We start from the raw sequence: 18819 nt of genomic DNA, 5'->3' as shown, positions 1-18819 counted from the left end.
TTATAAATAATATCAATTAAATAAGACTCACAAAATTATAATTTTCTAAATCCAAAATTAATAATAAAAAATGTATTAAAAATAATGTGCTCCTAGCATTTTTCCTCAAGCTTTACAACTCAGTGACCAAAATGATTACACATGGGTTATAAGAGGGAGAAAAATTAAGTTCTCAACTAGGGGTACCCGGATTTGTGCTTTGATGGACAGCCTCTAAACATTCCTTGGCCCGATGAACTTTGGACTGGAGGTAAAAACTCCCGTTCTTGGCATTATTCTCAAACAAACTGCCATATTTCTGCACGGAAGAAATATGTTTAAACAACTATTATAACAAGAATTCAACTCTTCTGAAGCAAAGGATGCACTTTAGAAAGATAAATGTGAAGTTATAACTGTTAATTGAAGAATCAAGAGTAACTTTAGCGTTGTTATATATTAATTAATATATGAGCATGTATTTTATCATAATATTGGTCCATGATTTTCTCTAATCTGAACGTTCTTTTTTACTCAAAAGTATTTTTGTCACTTCAGGGAAGGCTGTATTCAAAGAAAAGAAGGGTAATATAACCACAGAACAACATATGATATGCTAACCTTCACTATCTCCTCCCATGGGGTTTCGTCAGTAACACCAAGAATCTGCCGAGCCTCCTTCTCTGTCATCCTGGTGCTAGCTCTGCGGACAGTATTTTGAATCGTCTCTTGCGCCACACCATTTTTTGAGGCATCTGGAATAATATAACATAATGTTTAGATAATGAGAAGATATAGAGCCGCTATGAGAAAGAAAAACTATGGACCTAACCTAACACAAGTTAAGTGTATCAGAGAAAATACTTATGGTACTGGACAAAGACCATGAAATTTAGGCGAATGAAGGAGCTAATTTGGTAAACTTATCGGAGAAGTATCAAATGCTCTATTTTTCAGAACAGAGAACAAAAGAAAATAATATTGTTCAGAAACAAACAAATTTAGGTCAGCGGCTCGTGTGTTATGAGGTTCTCCTTAAAATGGGTGCTTTTAAAAAATGTTAAATGGAAGTTCTTAAACAATGTTAAGCATGGGGCGTGTAATCTTAGAAATAAGGTTCTGGTGAATAGGGGGTAAGTTGATAAAGATAAATAAAAGAATCAGAATACACAAGAAGGCCTAACTAATGTAATGGTTCTCCCAAAATGAACAAAAAGACCATATCTATAATGCAGGGTAACCAAGTAGAAAAAGGATAAGAAATTAATTTCAAGGACTTGAATGGCTGCATGACTTCACAAGGTAATTAAAACATTTTCTCTTCAATGAAACTAGAGTCGAGCCAAGCCATCAATTTTCACTCTATCTCGTAAGTTACACTTCTCTTCATTTTACAGTTTAACTGCTAGCAATTCTGTGAGTGTTTGGAATTAGCATGCCCTTCATTAGTTAGCATTTTCCAGGAATCCTGGTCTTCACTGCATTTACAACTAATCTCCTTTTAAAGAATCCTACAAAACTCCTTTTTTTTTTTTTTCCTTTTAAAAATCTTGTCGGCCTGTTTGAGTTCAGATATAGAACCTCCACAAGCAAATCTATCTATCCATCACACCTAATCATGTAACCTACTCCATGAAACCAGGATTTCATTTGACAATGTCTGAACATGAGGGCTTCACATACCATATATGCAAACCAAATGCACTGAAAATTTCATTCTGAAAGCTTCCCATGTACTGATTCAAATTTGTCAACTTTATTGCCCAAGGAAGCCCATGAAACCATATGCTACCCCTTAGCAATATATAACTCTGATCAGAACCTTGGGAGAACGGGAACCACACCACAAATGCTAACTATTGTAGTTGGAGAGCTCAAAGCCTTATAAACCTTACACTAGAATCACATACTTCCAATATGGAACTCGTCTTATACCTCGCAATTGGATCTTAGTATCCCACCATGCTTTTGTGACCCCAACACCCATGCAAATTAGTCATGCACTAGCTCTTTGACTAGTCTTGGATGAACAATGCAATGCTGGCATCACCAGCCACCCCACTCGTTTGCAGCTGAGAAACATGATAAAAGACTAATACCAAGTGATAAGAACACAAGGAGAATAGTGATGGACCTAGGACCTTGAGTAAGTGGGGGCAGTTTATTTAAAAAAAATAAAGTAATTATATACATATATATATATATATATTATATATACATAAATCAAGATATAAATATTACATAAAAAAGGAAAAACACTTAGAAAAATGAGCTGAAAAGAGACAAAATATAAGAAAGAAACTAGACAATAAAAGACAATTTAACAACAATTCAGAAACTAGGGGCAGTAGGTTCAAAATATAAATTTCTAGGAGGCAAATAACACAACGCAAGGCACATACATATACTATCCTTAAAATCAAAGGGTGCGAATGCACCCCCTTGGCTGTACGTAGGTCTGCCACTAGGGAGAACCACATCACAGAAGCTAGTTGTTGTAGTTGGGGAGCCCAAAGCCTTATAAACCACATACTAGATTCCATACTTTCAATGTGAGACTAAAGTCCTATACCTTACAATTGGATCCTAACAAATTCCCATAAATCTCTAGATAACATACTAAGCTACTAAATTCTAAACAGAAATGTAGAATCGGAAGTGCTGAACATCTGTAAATTAAGTGATAAAATTATTTTGGTGCTGGAAAATAATTTAACCAACATTTCCATGTGGCATATGTTCAATCGTTCACAAAAACAGAAATAATTAAACCCAACACCTATACATCACAGAATTGAATATTAGCACATAATATTATACTTGTTACACAAATCTATCTATAGGCACAAATTTAACAAGCTTACTAGCAAGTGCTTGACGATATGCCTGAGCAAATGCTCTTGCCAATATTCCTCCTCCCATCACAATCAAGTTTGCAAGGATCTTAGAGGCCTGCATAAATAATTCAGCTAAAGTTTTGCAAGAAAAAGAGAATGTTCCAGAAATTTCTACAAGACCATTTACATATAGCAGGTTAAGCTCACTTGCAAGACCACATCCTCAATCAATACTCTCCTCTTTCATTTTTCATTTTCCTTTTGATACATATGTAAAAAATTTACTATTATGTCTCTCTCCTGAACCTATGACTCCCCCAACAAACTGAGCCATGCCCAAATGGAAATAATGGCACAATTATGCACAAATGGCAAGCTCAAGATCATAAGGGAAAGAAGCACAACCTAAATTTCAGGGTAATGTAAAATTCAAATAACTGTTGGTGAAAATAAATCAATCTAAGTTGGCTAAACAATAAAATAGAAACACCCTCTTAAAAATTGTATACCTGCATAGAACCCAATCCATAATCCTATAAATAAATCTCATTAGATAACTGATAAAAATCGAAAGGAAGAATTATAATTCCCTTTATGCTATGCACAGAAAAGCTAAACAAAGAATAAACAAATTTCTTCACTTCTCTTTTTCCATATAGAACCAAACAAGAAGTTCAATAGGTAGAAACAAGAAAGACAAATATTAACATACCATAGCTTGAGAATGAACGAAATGAACCCCTTCTAATCCACAAACTTGGACTTTTCTTCTCTGTGAATGAGACAATTTAGAGTTATTGGACCTGAAATTGAATTAACCATAAGTGACTTGAATTGTGGGTTTCAACACAAAGAGAAGACCGATCTTTAGCTACAACAACAGCCTTAGAGAGAAAAGCAGGGATGTGCATCGATAGGTTAGGCATAAAATCAAACCCATTTATAATCCAGTTTTTAAATTCTTATTTTTCAAAAACCATCTATAAGACTGGTTTCAAACGACTTCAAAGCTGGGTTTTGTTTCACAGAACTAGTTTTTCTAATCAAAGGCACAAGATTGTTACAAAATTGGACATTAAATAATTGACAGTTTAAAATCCCTTTTGAATAAATGTAGAAGAAGCTTCATAAAGCAAAAAGAAATTAGTGTTCAACTAACCTTCACTCCTTAATTACAAATTCAACATTATGTTATTATGTAATCCTAAGACTCCCAAGACCACCTAATACCCCACTCTTGCACCGTTGCACTCTTATTTGACTATATATATATATCCAAAATGAAGCAAGCCTAGTATAAAACACACAGATAGGGGTAAAAGACAAGGAGGAATTTAGGAAACAAGAATGTGTATCTAGAAGTCACAAAATTCATTGTGAGCATGCCAAAATGTGTAATTGATCAGCTGACTCCAAATAATGTTCAATTGCAGTCTTTATTGAAAGCCGGGCTAAACTTGTTTTGTCCATTGTTGTGCCTCAATAACAGTATCATTCGTTCCTACGGATATTTAAAGATTCACTGCAGCAATTCTTATCTCTTTTTAAAATAAAGAAAGTATTGTATTCTTGACTAACATATTTTGATGGATAAATTATAAATGCATATAGTCATGTCTTTCTACTATTCCTATAAATAGAGAATCAACACGTAAATACCATTACATGTGAGCATGATGCTCATGCTACCTGCATAGCATTGCAGATTTATCAATGGCAACAAAAGCCTTGTGATACAGTCATGGCTAGGGTTTTAATTAGGCAACAAGAATACACAAACAGCTGCTAATAGTTGAACTCTCTGATGTACTATGATTTACTTCCGAAAGTAGTTGAATTCTCTGAAGAGAATGGACATGGGGGGAAAAACACTTATAAGGTAGAGCTTCCAGCCAATGAAGAGGGACTCAACTCAAACAAAGCTTACAGGAATAAAGCATTGATGACAGAGAAAAAGAATCTTGGTACCAGGAAATTGATGATGGTGGATGAAAGTTTTCTACTTTAGCATATTGAATTGTAGATTGGATCCATGATCCAAGTATGTACCATAAATATATGGATATTAATGCCCATATCAATGCTACAAGCACGCATCAATGTGTGAATACTGGACAAAAAATTGCTTGTTGGCAAGTGACAAAAACAAGTGAGACCCCTAAATCACATTTTGTGGACAAAAAATTATTTGTTGGCAAGTTACAAAAATAAAAGTGAGATCCCTAAATCACATTTTGTGGGCAAAGTCTTGTTCCTTGATTCAGACCAAACATCAAACGGTTTGTGGGCAAAAAAAATCAAATATATTGCAAACAGAATATTTTCGCAATGTGAAGCATCATGAACAAATAAAAAGTGTGTAATTCAGATCACGCAAAGAGAAAATTCCTACTAGAGAATAGAGAAAACCTCATATAAAGGGGAATGAATAAATAATACTTAGGTCCACAAGCATCACAGTAACAGGTCCTGGGGAAAGCAGATTCACATATGAAAAATAGAAAAACAAACAAAGAATTAAGAACAAAACAAACCTGAAAAAACAATCTAGAGCACTGCAAAAATGAAGCCTCCGGTACTGTGAGGATGAAACTATAAAGATGAATTCATGACATAGAAAGCTAGAAGGTTTTATGGGTTTCGTGGAGAGAAAGAAACAAGGTTTATTTTAGCCTAGTGTAATTTTAAATATTTTCATCTTAATTATAAAAGTATTTCACATAGAAATTTAACTTGTTTTTAAACCAAAATAGAATTTTAACTTTTTTCTTATAAATAAATTTAGCTTTGTTTTGAAACTTATGTAATACTAACATTTTAATTGGTACAATATAAAGGCTAAATGTTTATCATATAATTAAAATTTATAATAAATTATATATGTAAATAAATATTATATTTTAATATATAAATTATATTTAAAATTTATACAATATATATTTTAAATTTTTATAAATTATGTTTTAGATTTATAATAAATAATTTATATTATAAGATAAAATTATTTTTATTTATCGATAATTTATTTAAAAATATGAAAATTTAATTCATAAATAATTATGATAAATAAAAATTATTTTTAAATATATAAATTATATTTTAGATTTAAGATGAATAACTTATATTATAGTGTAAAATTATTTTTATTTATTGATAATTTATTTTAAAATATTAAAATTTAATTTATAAATAATTATGATAAAGAAAAATCAATTTAAGTAAGGAGTAAAAAAAATTAAAAACATTTTCATTTTAAAAAGTTCTTAAAAATATTCTCAAATTAAATATTGATTTTTGTCTAATGTATAAATATTGGTGCAACACGTAAACATTTTTTTTTTGTACATGTCATTACCATATGTGTTAACTTGGTAAAAAAAAATAAGTTATATGTACACCTTTACTAATAAAAAAATACTTTATTTAAATAAAATTTCATTTTGCACATGGTGGCAAACATATTAATATTTACATATAAAAAAACACACATGAATTGTAAAACTCATATGTCATTATGTATTCACAATTTTATTTTTTTTTACATTATGAAAACACATGTTTATCGTGTATTGTTCATATTATTGTATGTCTTAATTGTTAAAGGAACCATGCTAGTAAATGCAAGAAAAAAAAATATTGATGAGTAAGAATTATAAAAGGTAAGTAAGAAATAAAATTACAACCTCAAATAATAGAGAAGTTAGTTGAGGTGGATAGTAATTTCAATGCTAAAAAAGAAATATCATGATCAACCATATTTTACAAGTGAGTCGATCCATGAACTAACTTTATATAGTGTCTGTTGTAAGGTGACACTCTTGATAATTTCAATAATTTCATAATCGTAATGATCAAGGAAAAGTAAGGATGAAAGTAATCCCCTACTAACTCTAAGGTCATAGTAGAATCTATATCACATGAAATAGCATGTCAACCCTCCTTCCAAGCTCTGTCAGGACTCAGGAGCATGAAAGAGAGTAAGCAATCTAATCTTTATAAAAGTTGAATTTCCACATGAGTTAGAGAAACTAGTAATCCAAATCCCATATGGTTCCAAAATAAACCTCCAAAACCCGTTCTTGTTGGGTTACTAAATAAATTCCCATCGATGTTGATTTGATTGCATGAGATGTAGGTGCTTCTTATCCAAATAGATGTCTTTATTAATGATGTCTCTAATGGTTAAATGTTTTCTTAATATCTACCAAAAGAGTCTGGATTTGACTAACAATACGTCAAAGGTCCCAAAATTTATCTTGAAATATAGATGCATTCCCAGCTTTTCATAGAATCTAGATGGTTGTTGCAAAAAAAGAGCACCATTTGGTCCTTTGAGATTGTTGACCAGTCAATCATAAGCATTTGTCGTATGAAACTCTGAATTTTTGTCCAACTTCAAGTGTTGTTAAACACAAATTGAATGAGCAAAATTATGAAGAAAATGACAAATGGTCTATTGAATATAGCAGCATGATAGAATTGAAAGAACAAGAAGAATATTGTGAATATTACTGATATTGCATACTGACATAGTGAAGGTGTACAACTATATATATATACATGTATATCAGTGACTTGTAATAATCTGTAATATAACACTAACTAATCCAATACCCCCCCTCAAGATGGGAGAAAAATGTTTTCAATACCCAGCTTGGACAAGATGCGGAGAAAAGCATTGCAAGGCAATGTCTTGGTGAATATGTCGGCCAACTGATGATGATTTCTGACATGAATTAACTTGAGTGCCCCTCTTTCTACTTGTTCCCTGACATAGTGAAGGTCAATTTCTAGATGTTTGGTGCGTTCATGGTATGTAGGGTTGGTTGCAATGTGTATGGCTGCCTTGTTGTCACAGTACACAACTGCATATGGTGTGACGATATTGAAATCAGTTAATAAATTTCTCAACCAAGTAAGTTCAGTAGAAACGGAAGCTAAAGATCTATATTCTGCTTCTGCTGAAGATTTGCTGACTGTCTTCTGTCTTTTAGCCTTCCAGGAAATTAAGGAATTTCCTAAGAAAATACAAAAACCTGTCGTTGATCTTCTGCTATCAAGGCATGAACCCCAATCAACATCCACATAAGCATGTAATTTAGTGTCAGAGGTAGCTTTGAATAGGATACCTTGACCAACAGTGTGTTTTAAGTAGCGAAGAAGCATGTGAGCTGCATTCATGTGTTCAGAATGTGGATTTGCGACAAACTGACTTAATCTGTGTACCGTATAGCAGATGTCAGGTCGAGAAATTGTCAAATACAATAATCTTCCCACGAGCCTTCTATATGATCCTGGATCTGCAAGGGGAGAACCCGAGTCTGTATGTAGTTTCAAATTCGCTTCCATAGGTACAGCAGAAGGCTTGCAAGCAAGCATACCACAATCTTCAAGAATTGACATCGTATAATGTCTTTGACACATGAATATACCTGCCTGTGACTTTGACAGTTCCAAACCAAGGAAGAATTTCAAGTCGCCAAGATCCTTCAATTTAAAATGATGATGTAGCATGATCTTAGCAGATTCGATTTCAATGTTACTTGGACTGGCAATTACTATGTCATCTACATAGACAAGAATGGCTATGAAGGTCGAGTTGGATCCCTTAGTGAACAAAGTGTAATCAAACTTTGATTGTTTGAAACCTTGAGAAATTAGTGTGGTGCTGAATTTGGCAAACCAGCTTCTAGATGCTTGTTTCAAGCCATATATTGACCTGTTTAATTTGCATACCAAAGGGGCAGCAGATGTGGGAATGATGTCATGGTTGTATCCTAGAGGGATTTGCATAACTATTTCCTTATCTAAGTGGCCATTGAGAAAAGCATTGTTAACATCTAGTTGGGCTAGATTCCAATGTTGGGATGCAGCAAGTGATAAGAGTAGCCTCAGGGTCGTGATCTTGGCCACAGGTGAAAATGTCTCATGGAAATCAAGACCATATTGTTGAGTGAAGCCGCGAGCAACCAGTCGAGCCTTGTGTTTGGCTACAGTTCCATCAGAGTTGAGTTTTAGCTTGAACAGCCACTTGCAACTTATTGGCTTTTTATCATTTGGTAGATGAGTGATGGACCATGTGTTGTTCATCTCCATGGCAGCGAGTTCATCTTCGATAACTTGTTTCCAATGAGGGAATTTTATGGCCTGTTTATAGGTTTGAGGTTCATGATTTGTGGAAATTTGACAGATGTAATGGGTGTGTGCTGTGGAGAGCTTGGAGTAATCTATGAATTTTTGGATAGGGTATAAAGTTTGTTTGTTATCGGTTGCATTGTAGCAATGATAATCAGATAAGTATCCTGGTGGATTCACAGCTCTGCTAGATCTGCGAATCAGAGTTTGATCTGGTTCATTTGGGGAAGGCAACAATTGTATGGGAGACTGGTTTTGTGTATGTGGGGGTTGTATAGGATCAGAATCATCAAAGATTACAGGATGGATAAGATTGGGTGTGATTTGGTCGTTGAAGGCATCATATCCAGGGTCAGAGGAGGTGCTGTTCTGAAAAGGGAAAATATGCTCATAAAACTTAACATCTCTAGAGATGAAGGTTTGATGAGTGGTAAGGTCAAACAGCTTGTATCCTTTGTAGCCATGAGGGTATCCGATGAATACAGCTGCAGTAGCCCTGGGACTGAATTTGTGTCTACCAGAAAGTAATGTAGAGGCATAACATAATGTGCCAAAAGTCCTGAAATCAGAATAGTTAGGCACTTTGTTATATAAGATTTCATATGGGGATATGTGATTCAGAATGGGACTTGGAGTTCTATTCATGATAAACACAGCAGTTTTGACACAATCTCCCCATAGTTGTATAGGAACATTTGATTGAAACATCAAGGTGCGAGCAATATTGAGAATATGCAAATGTTTTCTCTCAACAATACTATTTTGTTCCGGCCTCTCTACACATGAAAATTGGTGCAGAACACCTTTTTCTAAGAAAAAATCTTTGAAATGAAGTTCTCTAGCATTATCAGACCTAAAGCTTTTAATTTTTGTTTGAAATTGGTTTTCAACATATGCAAAGAACTGAGGGATGATTTTAATACAATCAGACTTATTCTGGAGCATGTATATCCATGTGAATCTGCTTTTATCATCAACAAGAGTAAGAAAATATCGAAATCCATCATATGTAGGTTGTTTAAAGGGTCCCCATATATCAGCATGAATTAAATCAAAATAATTGGGGCTGAATTTATTGGGATTAGGAAAAGGTAATCGATTTTGCTTAGCAATGTGACAAGTACTACAGTGATAAGTAGGATCAATAGAACTCAGTTTGATTTTATTGGCAATCAATTTGTAAACAGATACAGGTATGTGGCCTAATCACTTATGCCAAGTCTCATAGGTGACATTATTACAGTTACTAATACAATCAGAATTAAGAATGTGTGTAGGGAATTCAAAAACCAGTAGGCCCTGTTGTTGCTTAGCAGTGCCAATCGTCCTCAATGTTTTGAGGTCCTGCAAAAGAAAACTGTTAGACTCCATAGTAAATCGAAATGGGTTATTATTTATTAAAGTGAGTAGTGACAAAAGATTGAATCTAAACGTAGGAATATAAAGCACATTATGCAGGAAGATATCATCATTTATCTTGATACTACCTATCCCTTCTACATTTACTTTAGTAGAATTGGGCAACAAAACATGAGAATTATGAATAGAAGTGTATGAGTTGTATAGTGATTTGGAACAGCAAATGTGAGAAGTGGCACCAGAGTCTATTATCCATATGTGAGAATTCTTGTGGAAATCAAGATTCATACAGGTACCTATGACATTGGAAGCCACTGCATCGAGATTAGTGTTTGTTCTCATTTGGTTTGTCAAAAAGGTAAGTAATTGTTGGCATTGGGCAGGGGTTAAAGTAGATGTCTGAGTGGTAATGGAGCTTTCAAGGTTGTTATCCACTTGATTCACAGTATTGGGAGTCCTGTTCTTGAAATAATTTGGGGGATACCCGACAAGTTTATAACACCTGTCTTTGGTATGTCCTAGCATCGCACAATGACCACATTTTGGTCTCTCTTTCTTTACAAATTTGTTCTTATTGTTATCAATTTGTGGTTTTTGTGAGGAATTGACAGAAAAGGCTATGTTTTCCGAGTGAGTAGTAGAAGGAGGAACAATAATTTCACGTTGAGCTTCTTCTTGGAGAATAAGGGAGAAGACATTACCAATCGAAGGCAGAGGGTCAGATAGGAGAATTTGGCCACGTATTTGAGAGAAAGAATCATTTAACCCCATCAAGAAGGACATGACATATTCAGATTCTGTGTGTGTTTGGAGTTGTTGAAGGCCACCACATGTACAAGGGAATGTTGGCGTGTAACCGGACAATTCGTCCCAGATTGACTTCAGCTTTGTATAATACGTGCCAACATCATTGGGTCCTTGCTGAAGGGACATCAATTGGCGTCGGAGTTGGAAAATGCGTGGTCCATTCTTTCTTGAAAATCTGATTTTCAAGTCTTCCCAGATTTCTTGTGCAGTTGTGGCAAACAAGATGCTCGTGATGATTTCTTTGGAGACAGAGTTGTAAAGCTAGGAGATGACCACGTTGTTCGCACGATTCCAAGGCGCGATTGTGGCGTCAGTTGCTGCAGGTTTAGGGAGGGTTCCATCAATGAGCGGTAATTTGTTCTTCACGGAGAGGGCTACCTGCATTGCTCTGCTCCATGTGGTGTAATTCTTGTGGTCAAGGGGTTGGGACGTGAGAACCAAACCTGGTCCATCCGAATGATGCAGAAAAAGGGGGTGATTTGGATCTTGGCTTGGATCTTTGGGTTCATTCGTCATGGTGGTGGGTAATTGATTTAGGGTGGCAGAGATGGTGGATTTGGAATCACAGGTTGGATCGTTCTAAGAGTTGATTTCTCTCTTCTGATACCATATTGAATATAGCAGTATGATAGAATTGAAAGAACAAGAAGAATATTGTGAATATTACTGATATTGCATACTGACATAGTGAAGGTGTACAACTATATATATATACATGTATATCAGTGACTTGTAATAATCTGTAATATAACACTAACTAATCCAATATGGTCTCATGTGTGTTGAGCTATCTATATTTAAAATGCAAAATTTAAGTATAAATGAGGGGAAAATATCTATATTTAATGGTGGATTGCGTGTTAAGCATAATTATATCTAAAATATAATTATATATATATATATATATATATGAAACAATAATAAATTATGTGTTTTCTATATATTGGATAAATTTTAGATAGAAAAAACTTAAGTAATTTGATAGAAATCATGCTATTATGTCTAGTATAACATTCATTCACTCAATTTTTTTTATATTGAAAGTAATGAAGTTAAAGTTTAATATCTTCTATATATTATTTAAATTTTTTGTTACAATTTTTTTTCTAAACATGATTAACGCAATATCTTAAAGTTGACAATGAAAGATTAATTTATATTCACATGATGTGACTTTTGTTAACTAAGTATTATTTTAACATTTAAATTACATTTAGAATATAAAATATATATATATATATTTTTTTAGTCTTTATAAAATGAAGAAGTATTGATTTTGATCTCCTCAAAAAAATTTCTTTGTTTTTAATCTTTTTAAATTTTGTAAACATTATTTTTTATTCATGTAAAATAAAAATAAAAATAAAAGTTTAATTCCTATAAAATACTTTTTTTTAATCGTTATTTTATAAATTCAAATACATTATATAAAAACTCAAATATTTCCTTACCAAATACTTTTATTATTTTGACAAGTGGTAGAGGAACATGTTAGGACAAGTAGCATAAGAATTTAGAAATTTCACCCTATCCCTATAAAAGGTTAAAAAGAAAAAGGAAAAAGATAACACTTTCTAGTTTGACAGCCGGGCAAAAAACAAGCAAAATTAATAACAAAAAAAAAAAACAGGAATAAATGTACACAAGTCTAAAAACACAGTGATCTAATTGGATTTTTGCGTTGGTAGTCATAACATTTTGAAAATTTTCAAGACTTCTTCGAGAATCAAGGCACATAGATACAAATATTTGATGATTCTAATACGGTTCCGCATTATTCAAATGCACCAGTTTTGCATGTTCCTTGTTCATTGTAGCATTGTAACGATATTGTTCCATCGTTCCTTGCCCTAAGGAGACACAATAATCATTAAAAACTGTCTCTCCAAATTGTACACAAGGCCACAATTTTTTTAGTTTCCTTTCGTAAAACGGGTTTTGGGCCATGGTATCATTACAGTTGCGACCGAAGTAAAGAATTTTAAAGAAAGGAATCTCATTCAGAGATACACAGTACACTGAATTTCAATGAACAAATAAGAAATTCTTAAATCTTATTACTCCTTCAATCCTATTTAGATTTTGGATAAACTTTTCATGACGTATCGAAAAAGATAAACTTTTCATAAATATTCATAGAGAAGAAAATAACCAAGTTAAATAAACTACATTTCTTTCACTAATTAAAATCAACTTACAGTTTTCTAAGAAGTTAGACAAGATATTTTTTATATAAAATATGTATAAATTAATTTAATTTATTTGAGAAAATGAATTCATTTTACCTTGATCTTATTTGGATAAACTTTCTCAAAAGTCCATTAAAAAGAAAAATTAACAAGGAAAAGTAAAAGATGTTTTTATGTAAGCTTAAATTAACTTATATACATAAGTTAGTTCATAAAAGTTTTCATATATTAGCTGCTTCAAAAGTTTTTTTTTTTAACTTATGTATAAGTTAATTGATTATGAAAATAATTTTTAATTTTCCTTTCTATTTTTTTTCTTAAAAGTGTTTCAAATACGTCTATTCAAACCAACCCTTATACAAATTAGCTTAACATAAACTAATTTAAACTTATTAAGAGAGCATTTTTATTTTACCTTATTATTTTCATTCTCTTTATTGGTAAAAAAAATCCAATCAGAACCCTTCTTAATTTCTTTAAGCATTTATGGAAAAATTCTTCAAAACAAGGTTTCATAGTCTTAGACTCTAATCTATGTTGCCAAAAAAAGAAGAAAAAAAACAATAACCCTCGCCCATGTCCCCCTTTCTATTAAAATCTACGTCCGGAGCACATATTGGAGTCCAACCACAACACAATTTTGCTGTTGGTTTGGGTTCTTCTGTCTACATTTCCTTCTTTCCTGTGTTTTGCATGTTTGTTATTATTCTTCTTGTTTTATTTTGCTGATCTTATAGATTTGAAGAATCATCCTAGACAAAATCTGAAACAGCGCCCCCAGAAAGTGAAGTACAAAATACAAAAGGGAGTACGATAGTAGAGGGAAAAAGTTGCAGCATGAGATAAGCATCAGATGATATCAACCACCCCCCACCCACGTGGCACTGTAACAGTTCCGTCATGGGTCAGTGCACATGTAGATGGGGCACACATCACCATCTGTTTCCATTACTTGCATAGTTGCATTGTACAATTTGTACTTCCCATATTGTCTCCAACAACTATATACTTATTATCTCTTCTATGTCAGAGTTGCTCTTCCCACACAAATCAGCCAACCAAGGAAAAGGAAATAAAATGAAAATAAGAGATATGGGTGTGCTAGTGAAACTCTTGGTCTGTAACTTCACACAAGTAGATTCTAATTGCTTCTCTGACTCAAAATATTTGTGTTTTCAATCTGGTGCTTGGATTACTATAAAACAAACCAATATTGTTAGATTGAAGAAACGGCTAACTGCAAAGGGGTCAATTCAGCAAATCAAGAGGAAGTCAAAAGAATTCATGGAAACCCAAAAAACAGAAACAGCAAATCAAGAACTATCATGTGAGTAATAGATAAGAAATTCTGCAGAATCTTTAGGACATGCATTGTTAGTGTAAAGTAAGCTTTCTAATCAGAAATCATTTTTATATAACTTTTAAGAGAATTATTATAAAGATTAACAAACTGATTATATATAATAGTCTTTGATTGATAGATAGTGTAAAACTTTTACATTGTCTGTGCAAGTATTCTTTATTTTCAATGTAATTACTAATTAGCTTAAAAGAATTTCTAATTTGCACAATAGATTATCATCCAACACAGGAAAGTGCGTCATCAATGATAAGTATATTTCCACCAAGATGTGGACAAATAAACAAATCGACCAGCCATTTTATTCGAGGCATTTAATCCAACATCCATCATAGAGCTGTAAGAAACTGCCATAACAGGTTATACATAATTAAAAAAGCTGCTTGAGTGGGTAATAAAACAACACCCATAACTGGACAAACTGAATATATCTTGAGTATTACCTCGAACTGAAAAATTAAATATTCACAGAAGATTGGAAAGTATTGTATTTTCAATGAACTAACTCTATCTGGTTTATGCTAATAGCCTAATAGATACATAGTATAATTTGCTTGCTTAGATTGCAGACAGAAGAACTTTCTCTTCAAAATAACTAACTGCAGTTTTACTCTTGTGTAGTTATGCTTACAAACCAGCTATTGTATCATGTTAATTATTCAAATTCAATCCTATCAGCACAAACTCCATTGAAAATAATCAAATAAGTCCTAAAAGCACGATCTATGGATAGCATTGAAGAAAACCAAACGGCCAAAGTTATGTATACGAATTCTAGAATTATATAAATAGTATCATCAATCAATGTCCATTCCAAAATAGACTCCATGCTCTGCTTTATATCTTTGAAGACAGTAAGTGCCAACTTCATCAGCCATCATCTTGATGATTAATGTTAAAAAATTAAACAAAATCCCCAAATCTCCTTATTTTCTGTCTAAAACCCATTATTTGTGGCTCTCTTTATGGTTAATTAAACTGACAGCCATATCATTGATTCACACCATGATTGAGTTCTGTCTGTCTCTAATTGAGACAAACAGAATGATACAGCTTAGTTGGCGCAATTAAACACTGTTGATCTGAAACAATCACTAAAACAAAATTCAAAAGACAGAGAAAAAGGTTATTCCTATTAATGTCTTTATGTCTCTTTTTTTTTTTTTTTTCTGCAACTTGGGGATGAGGAAAAGAAGTAGTGGAAAATACAGGCAACGCAAACAGGGTTTGGGAAGATCCAAAGACAATTAGAATACATATTTAAAAAAGACAAGAGAAAGCAAAAAAGACAAAATCTGAGACCAGTTACAATTCTGCAATGCTTCAATTGAACTTATGAAAATGGTGATTGCAACCCAACATGTACCAGGAGCTAATTATTCACCAGTCACGGTGCCAACATTTGACAAGCCATCATGATAATTTAAAATGAAAAGACTCAGATCTGTGAACCTTCTAAAACTGTATCTATTACTCTAAATAGGAGTAAATATTTACCCCAAAAAGTGGGCAGAGATTACCCATGAGCCAGAAGCATCTCCTTGAAAGTGAAGAATGTTAATTCCATTCAGAAGAAATCCATATAGCACTACTCACCAAAAGCATACACCTTAGCATCCCATCACTGCGCAGTTATACACAAAGCTCCCTGATTGCCTGCTAGCAAGCAGGTTCCACTGTGGTTCACCTTCACCAGGGACACAAGCATTGATCTCAATTACCCTTCCATCTAAAGCTCTTGGCCCACCAATAACAATTAGACGATTTCCACATGCCCGAAAGGCTAATCCCCAGCCATTCATCGATACTATCCGGTCAGGTAATCTTCCAATAGTGATCCATGAATTACTGTCTTTATCATATTTCCTTACCTCTTGTTGGGCATAATCTGCAGCATACAATACATTATTTACAACTGCAACCAAAGGAGGTGCCTCAGCAGCAGCCGATACGTCAATCGCCTCAGATCCACCATTTCTCCCAGGGAACATGTTGGGTATTTCCCGCCATTTCCTTGTCTGCATATCAAACTCCTCACCGCATGTTAGCTGCCTAGAGTTACCTACTCCAATTCCGCCAATGACATAAAATTTCCCATCTATAAATACACCGGAACACATTTTCCTTGCTTTATTCATGTTTGGAAGAAGCTCCCACGTTCCAGTTTCTGAGTTATAAAGCTCAGCTGAGCTCAAGATGTTGCCACGTGGATCACATCCACCAGCTAATATGGCAACTTCTCCGAGGCTAGCAGAACCAAACAAGCATCTAGGAACATTCATTTCCATACCAGATGACCATGAGTTCATCAAGATGCTATATCTGTAAATGACAGGTGACATTATTTCCTTTCCAAAAACAAGAAGCTCAGTACCAACAGCCAATGACTCCTTATCTGAACAGATGAAGCATTCATTAGAAGGCATTCTAGGCAAGCGCATCCATCGACCAGTGTTGGGATCAAATGCCTCCCATTCGGGGAGATTACATGAGAAGTAAACCCAATGCTCTATGATACCCATCTGGCGCCTCAGCCTATAAAGCTCTCCAGTCCGGATGAGAGATCGAAAACTTTGGTTCAATGAGGCAATCGAACCATAGTCAGACCTTGAGCATCGTAGGAGACAATTAATAGAGATGTCCCGACCAAGCTGAAAGATAAGCGAACTTGAATCTGACTGATCACTTGCATGATTTTGGTCATTCGCTTGGTTAACAAATAGGGAAAGATCTTGGATATTCTTCTTTGTTTCCCCTTCCTCATGAGGGTCTGAAAGCTTGCATGACTTTTTCAACCCAACAGCATCTTCCTCTAGCTCCAGTCGACGTTTACTGTTCCCGAGCTCCATGACACAGAAGGAATTGTAAATCCACCTGGTCTCTTGCTCACATGAGCTCGGTAAGTCCCTCGAAACAAGAAAGGTTGGACCCTCCAACATGTCGACGGGAAAGAATCAACCTGGTCACAAAGACAGCCTGGTTTCTCATCCATCAAAATTAAAAACAACAACTAGGACAACTTCACTTTACCGATGACAAAAGTACTTCCAACAAACATATGCCAATTTTAAGCTAAAATCACGAAACCAAAAAGCACCAATTTCCCATATGCCACAAAGAATAGCCAGAAACAAGACATGAGCATGCCATATCAATCAAATAACCAACCAAATAATGCATATTAACAACCCATTAATTGAAAGTGCACACAAAATCATATACACCCTCTCGGTCAATCATGATTTGTCACAAAACTTAGAGCATTCACACAGATCAGAAACACCACTATAAACATGGAAGCAGTGACAACAGCCAACCACACACGATAGCCAGACTTTACATATCCAAAAACCAGATCTCATTAGTTGAATCGGCATAAAAATCTAGAAATAAAAAGGGCAAAATTTAAGAATTCATCGAATTAAGAAACAAATAAAACGAATCAAACCCCGAAGTTTTTCATCCTCCAATAAATCAACAACAGAAGAGAAATAGAAATGAAAACAAAAGGTGACTTCTAATTTACATTGGCAGCAACCCCATATACCCTTTCCCCCTTTTTCATCTCCAAGACCAAACAAAAAGGTCAAAAGCCAAAAAAAATCATCAATTGAACCCACCCCACAAAAAAAAACCAACAACAACAAGAAAGCCATGGAAGAAAAGCTTACGAATTTAGCGAAAAGAGAAGCGAATTGCAAACGGGTCTGTCTGGATTTCCGGGGGTCAGGGCTCCGCGAGCGAGAGACGCAAAGTGAGACTAGCGTCCCTCTTTGTCTCCCTCTTTGTGGGTGTCATTTGGTTGTGCGATGCTGTGTTGTGTCATGTGTGTGCTGCGTGGTGTGTCAATACAACACTCGATGCAAGGGTGAGATTTGTTAATTTATTTATAATAAAAGAGGGAAAAAAAAAAAAAAAAAAAAAAAACAGGAAAAGGAAGAAGAATTATTAAAAAGACAAAGAAAGAAAAGGAAGCGAGGTGGGGCCTACGAATTGGTAATGGCAATTGGGATGGGTGGAGTCGCCGTTTGGATTGCCTGGGATGGCTAAGTTAACGGCTGTTTTATGCACGTGTTGCAAACTCGGTCTTCTCTTTTCTCCTTCCAATTTCCAACATTCTCATTCTCAACTTCTTCTTTTCTCCCTCTCTTAT

At 34.2% G+C, this 18819-nt stretch overlaps 2 protein-coding genes across 4 annotated transcripts; both read right to left on the bottom strand.

Moving 5' to 3' along the window:
• LOC109814542 (mitochondrial import inner membrane translocase subunit PAM16 like 2) lies at positions 1-5504 on the bottom strand. 2 transcript variants are annotated; one of them, XM_020378997.3, is made up of 5 exons: positions 5351-5504; positions 3529-3619; positions 2844-2931; positions 601-734; positions 1-298 (listed from the first exon to the last, which is right to left on the bottom strand). In XM_020378997.3, exons 2-5 carry the CDS (start codon positions 3529-3531, stop codon positions 173-175), a joined length of 351 nt encoding a protein of 116 aa, XP_020234586.1. In that variant the 5' UTR covers positions 3532-3619; positions 5351-5504; the 3' UTR covers positions 1-172. The 2 variants fall into 2 exon arrangements, with proteins under 2 accessions (XP_020234586.1, XP_020234587.1); XM_020378998.3 differs by lacking the exons at positions 2844-2931; positions 3529-3619; positions 5351-5504 and adding an exon at positions 1915-2800.
• A 10267-nt stretch (positions 5505-15771) lies between these two features.
• On the bottom strand, positions 15772-18784 carry LOC109814524 (F-box/kelch-repeat protein At1g74510). Of its 2 annotated transcripts, none has more exons than XM_083076715.1 (2): positions 18338-18784; positions 15772-17642 (listed from the first exon to the last, which is right to left on the bottom strand). In XM_083076715.1, exon 2 carries the CDS (start codon positions 17603-17605, stop codon positions 16277-16279), a length of 1329 nt encoding a protein of 442 aa, XP_082932841.1. In that variant the 5' UTR covers positions 17606-17642; positions 18338-18784; the 3' UTR covers positions 15772-16276. The 2 variants fall into 2 exon arrangements, with proteins under 2 accessions (XP_082932841.1, XP_020234566.1); XM_020378977.3 differs by having other exon boundaries at positions 15772-17625; positions 18338-18782.
• Between the last annotated feature and the right edge of the window lie 35 nt (positions 18785-18819).

Source organism: Cajanus cajan, chromosome 6 (assembly GCF_000230855.2).
Source record: "Cajanus cajan strain Asha chromosome 6, NIPB_CcT2T_4, whole genome shotgun sequence".
Lineage (NCBI taxonomy): Eukaryota > Viridiplantae > Streptophyta > Magnoliopsida > Fabales > Fabaceae > Cajanus > Cajanus cajan.
This window is presented reverse-complemented; position numbering and strand designations above follow the sequence as displayed.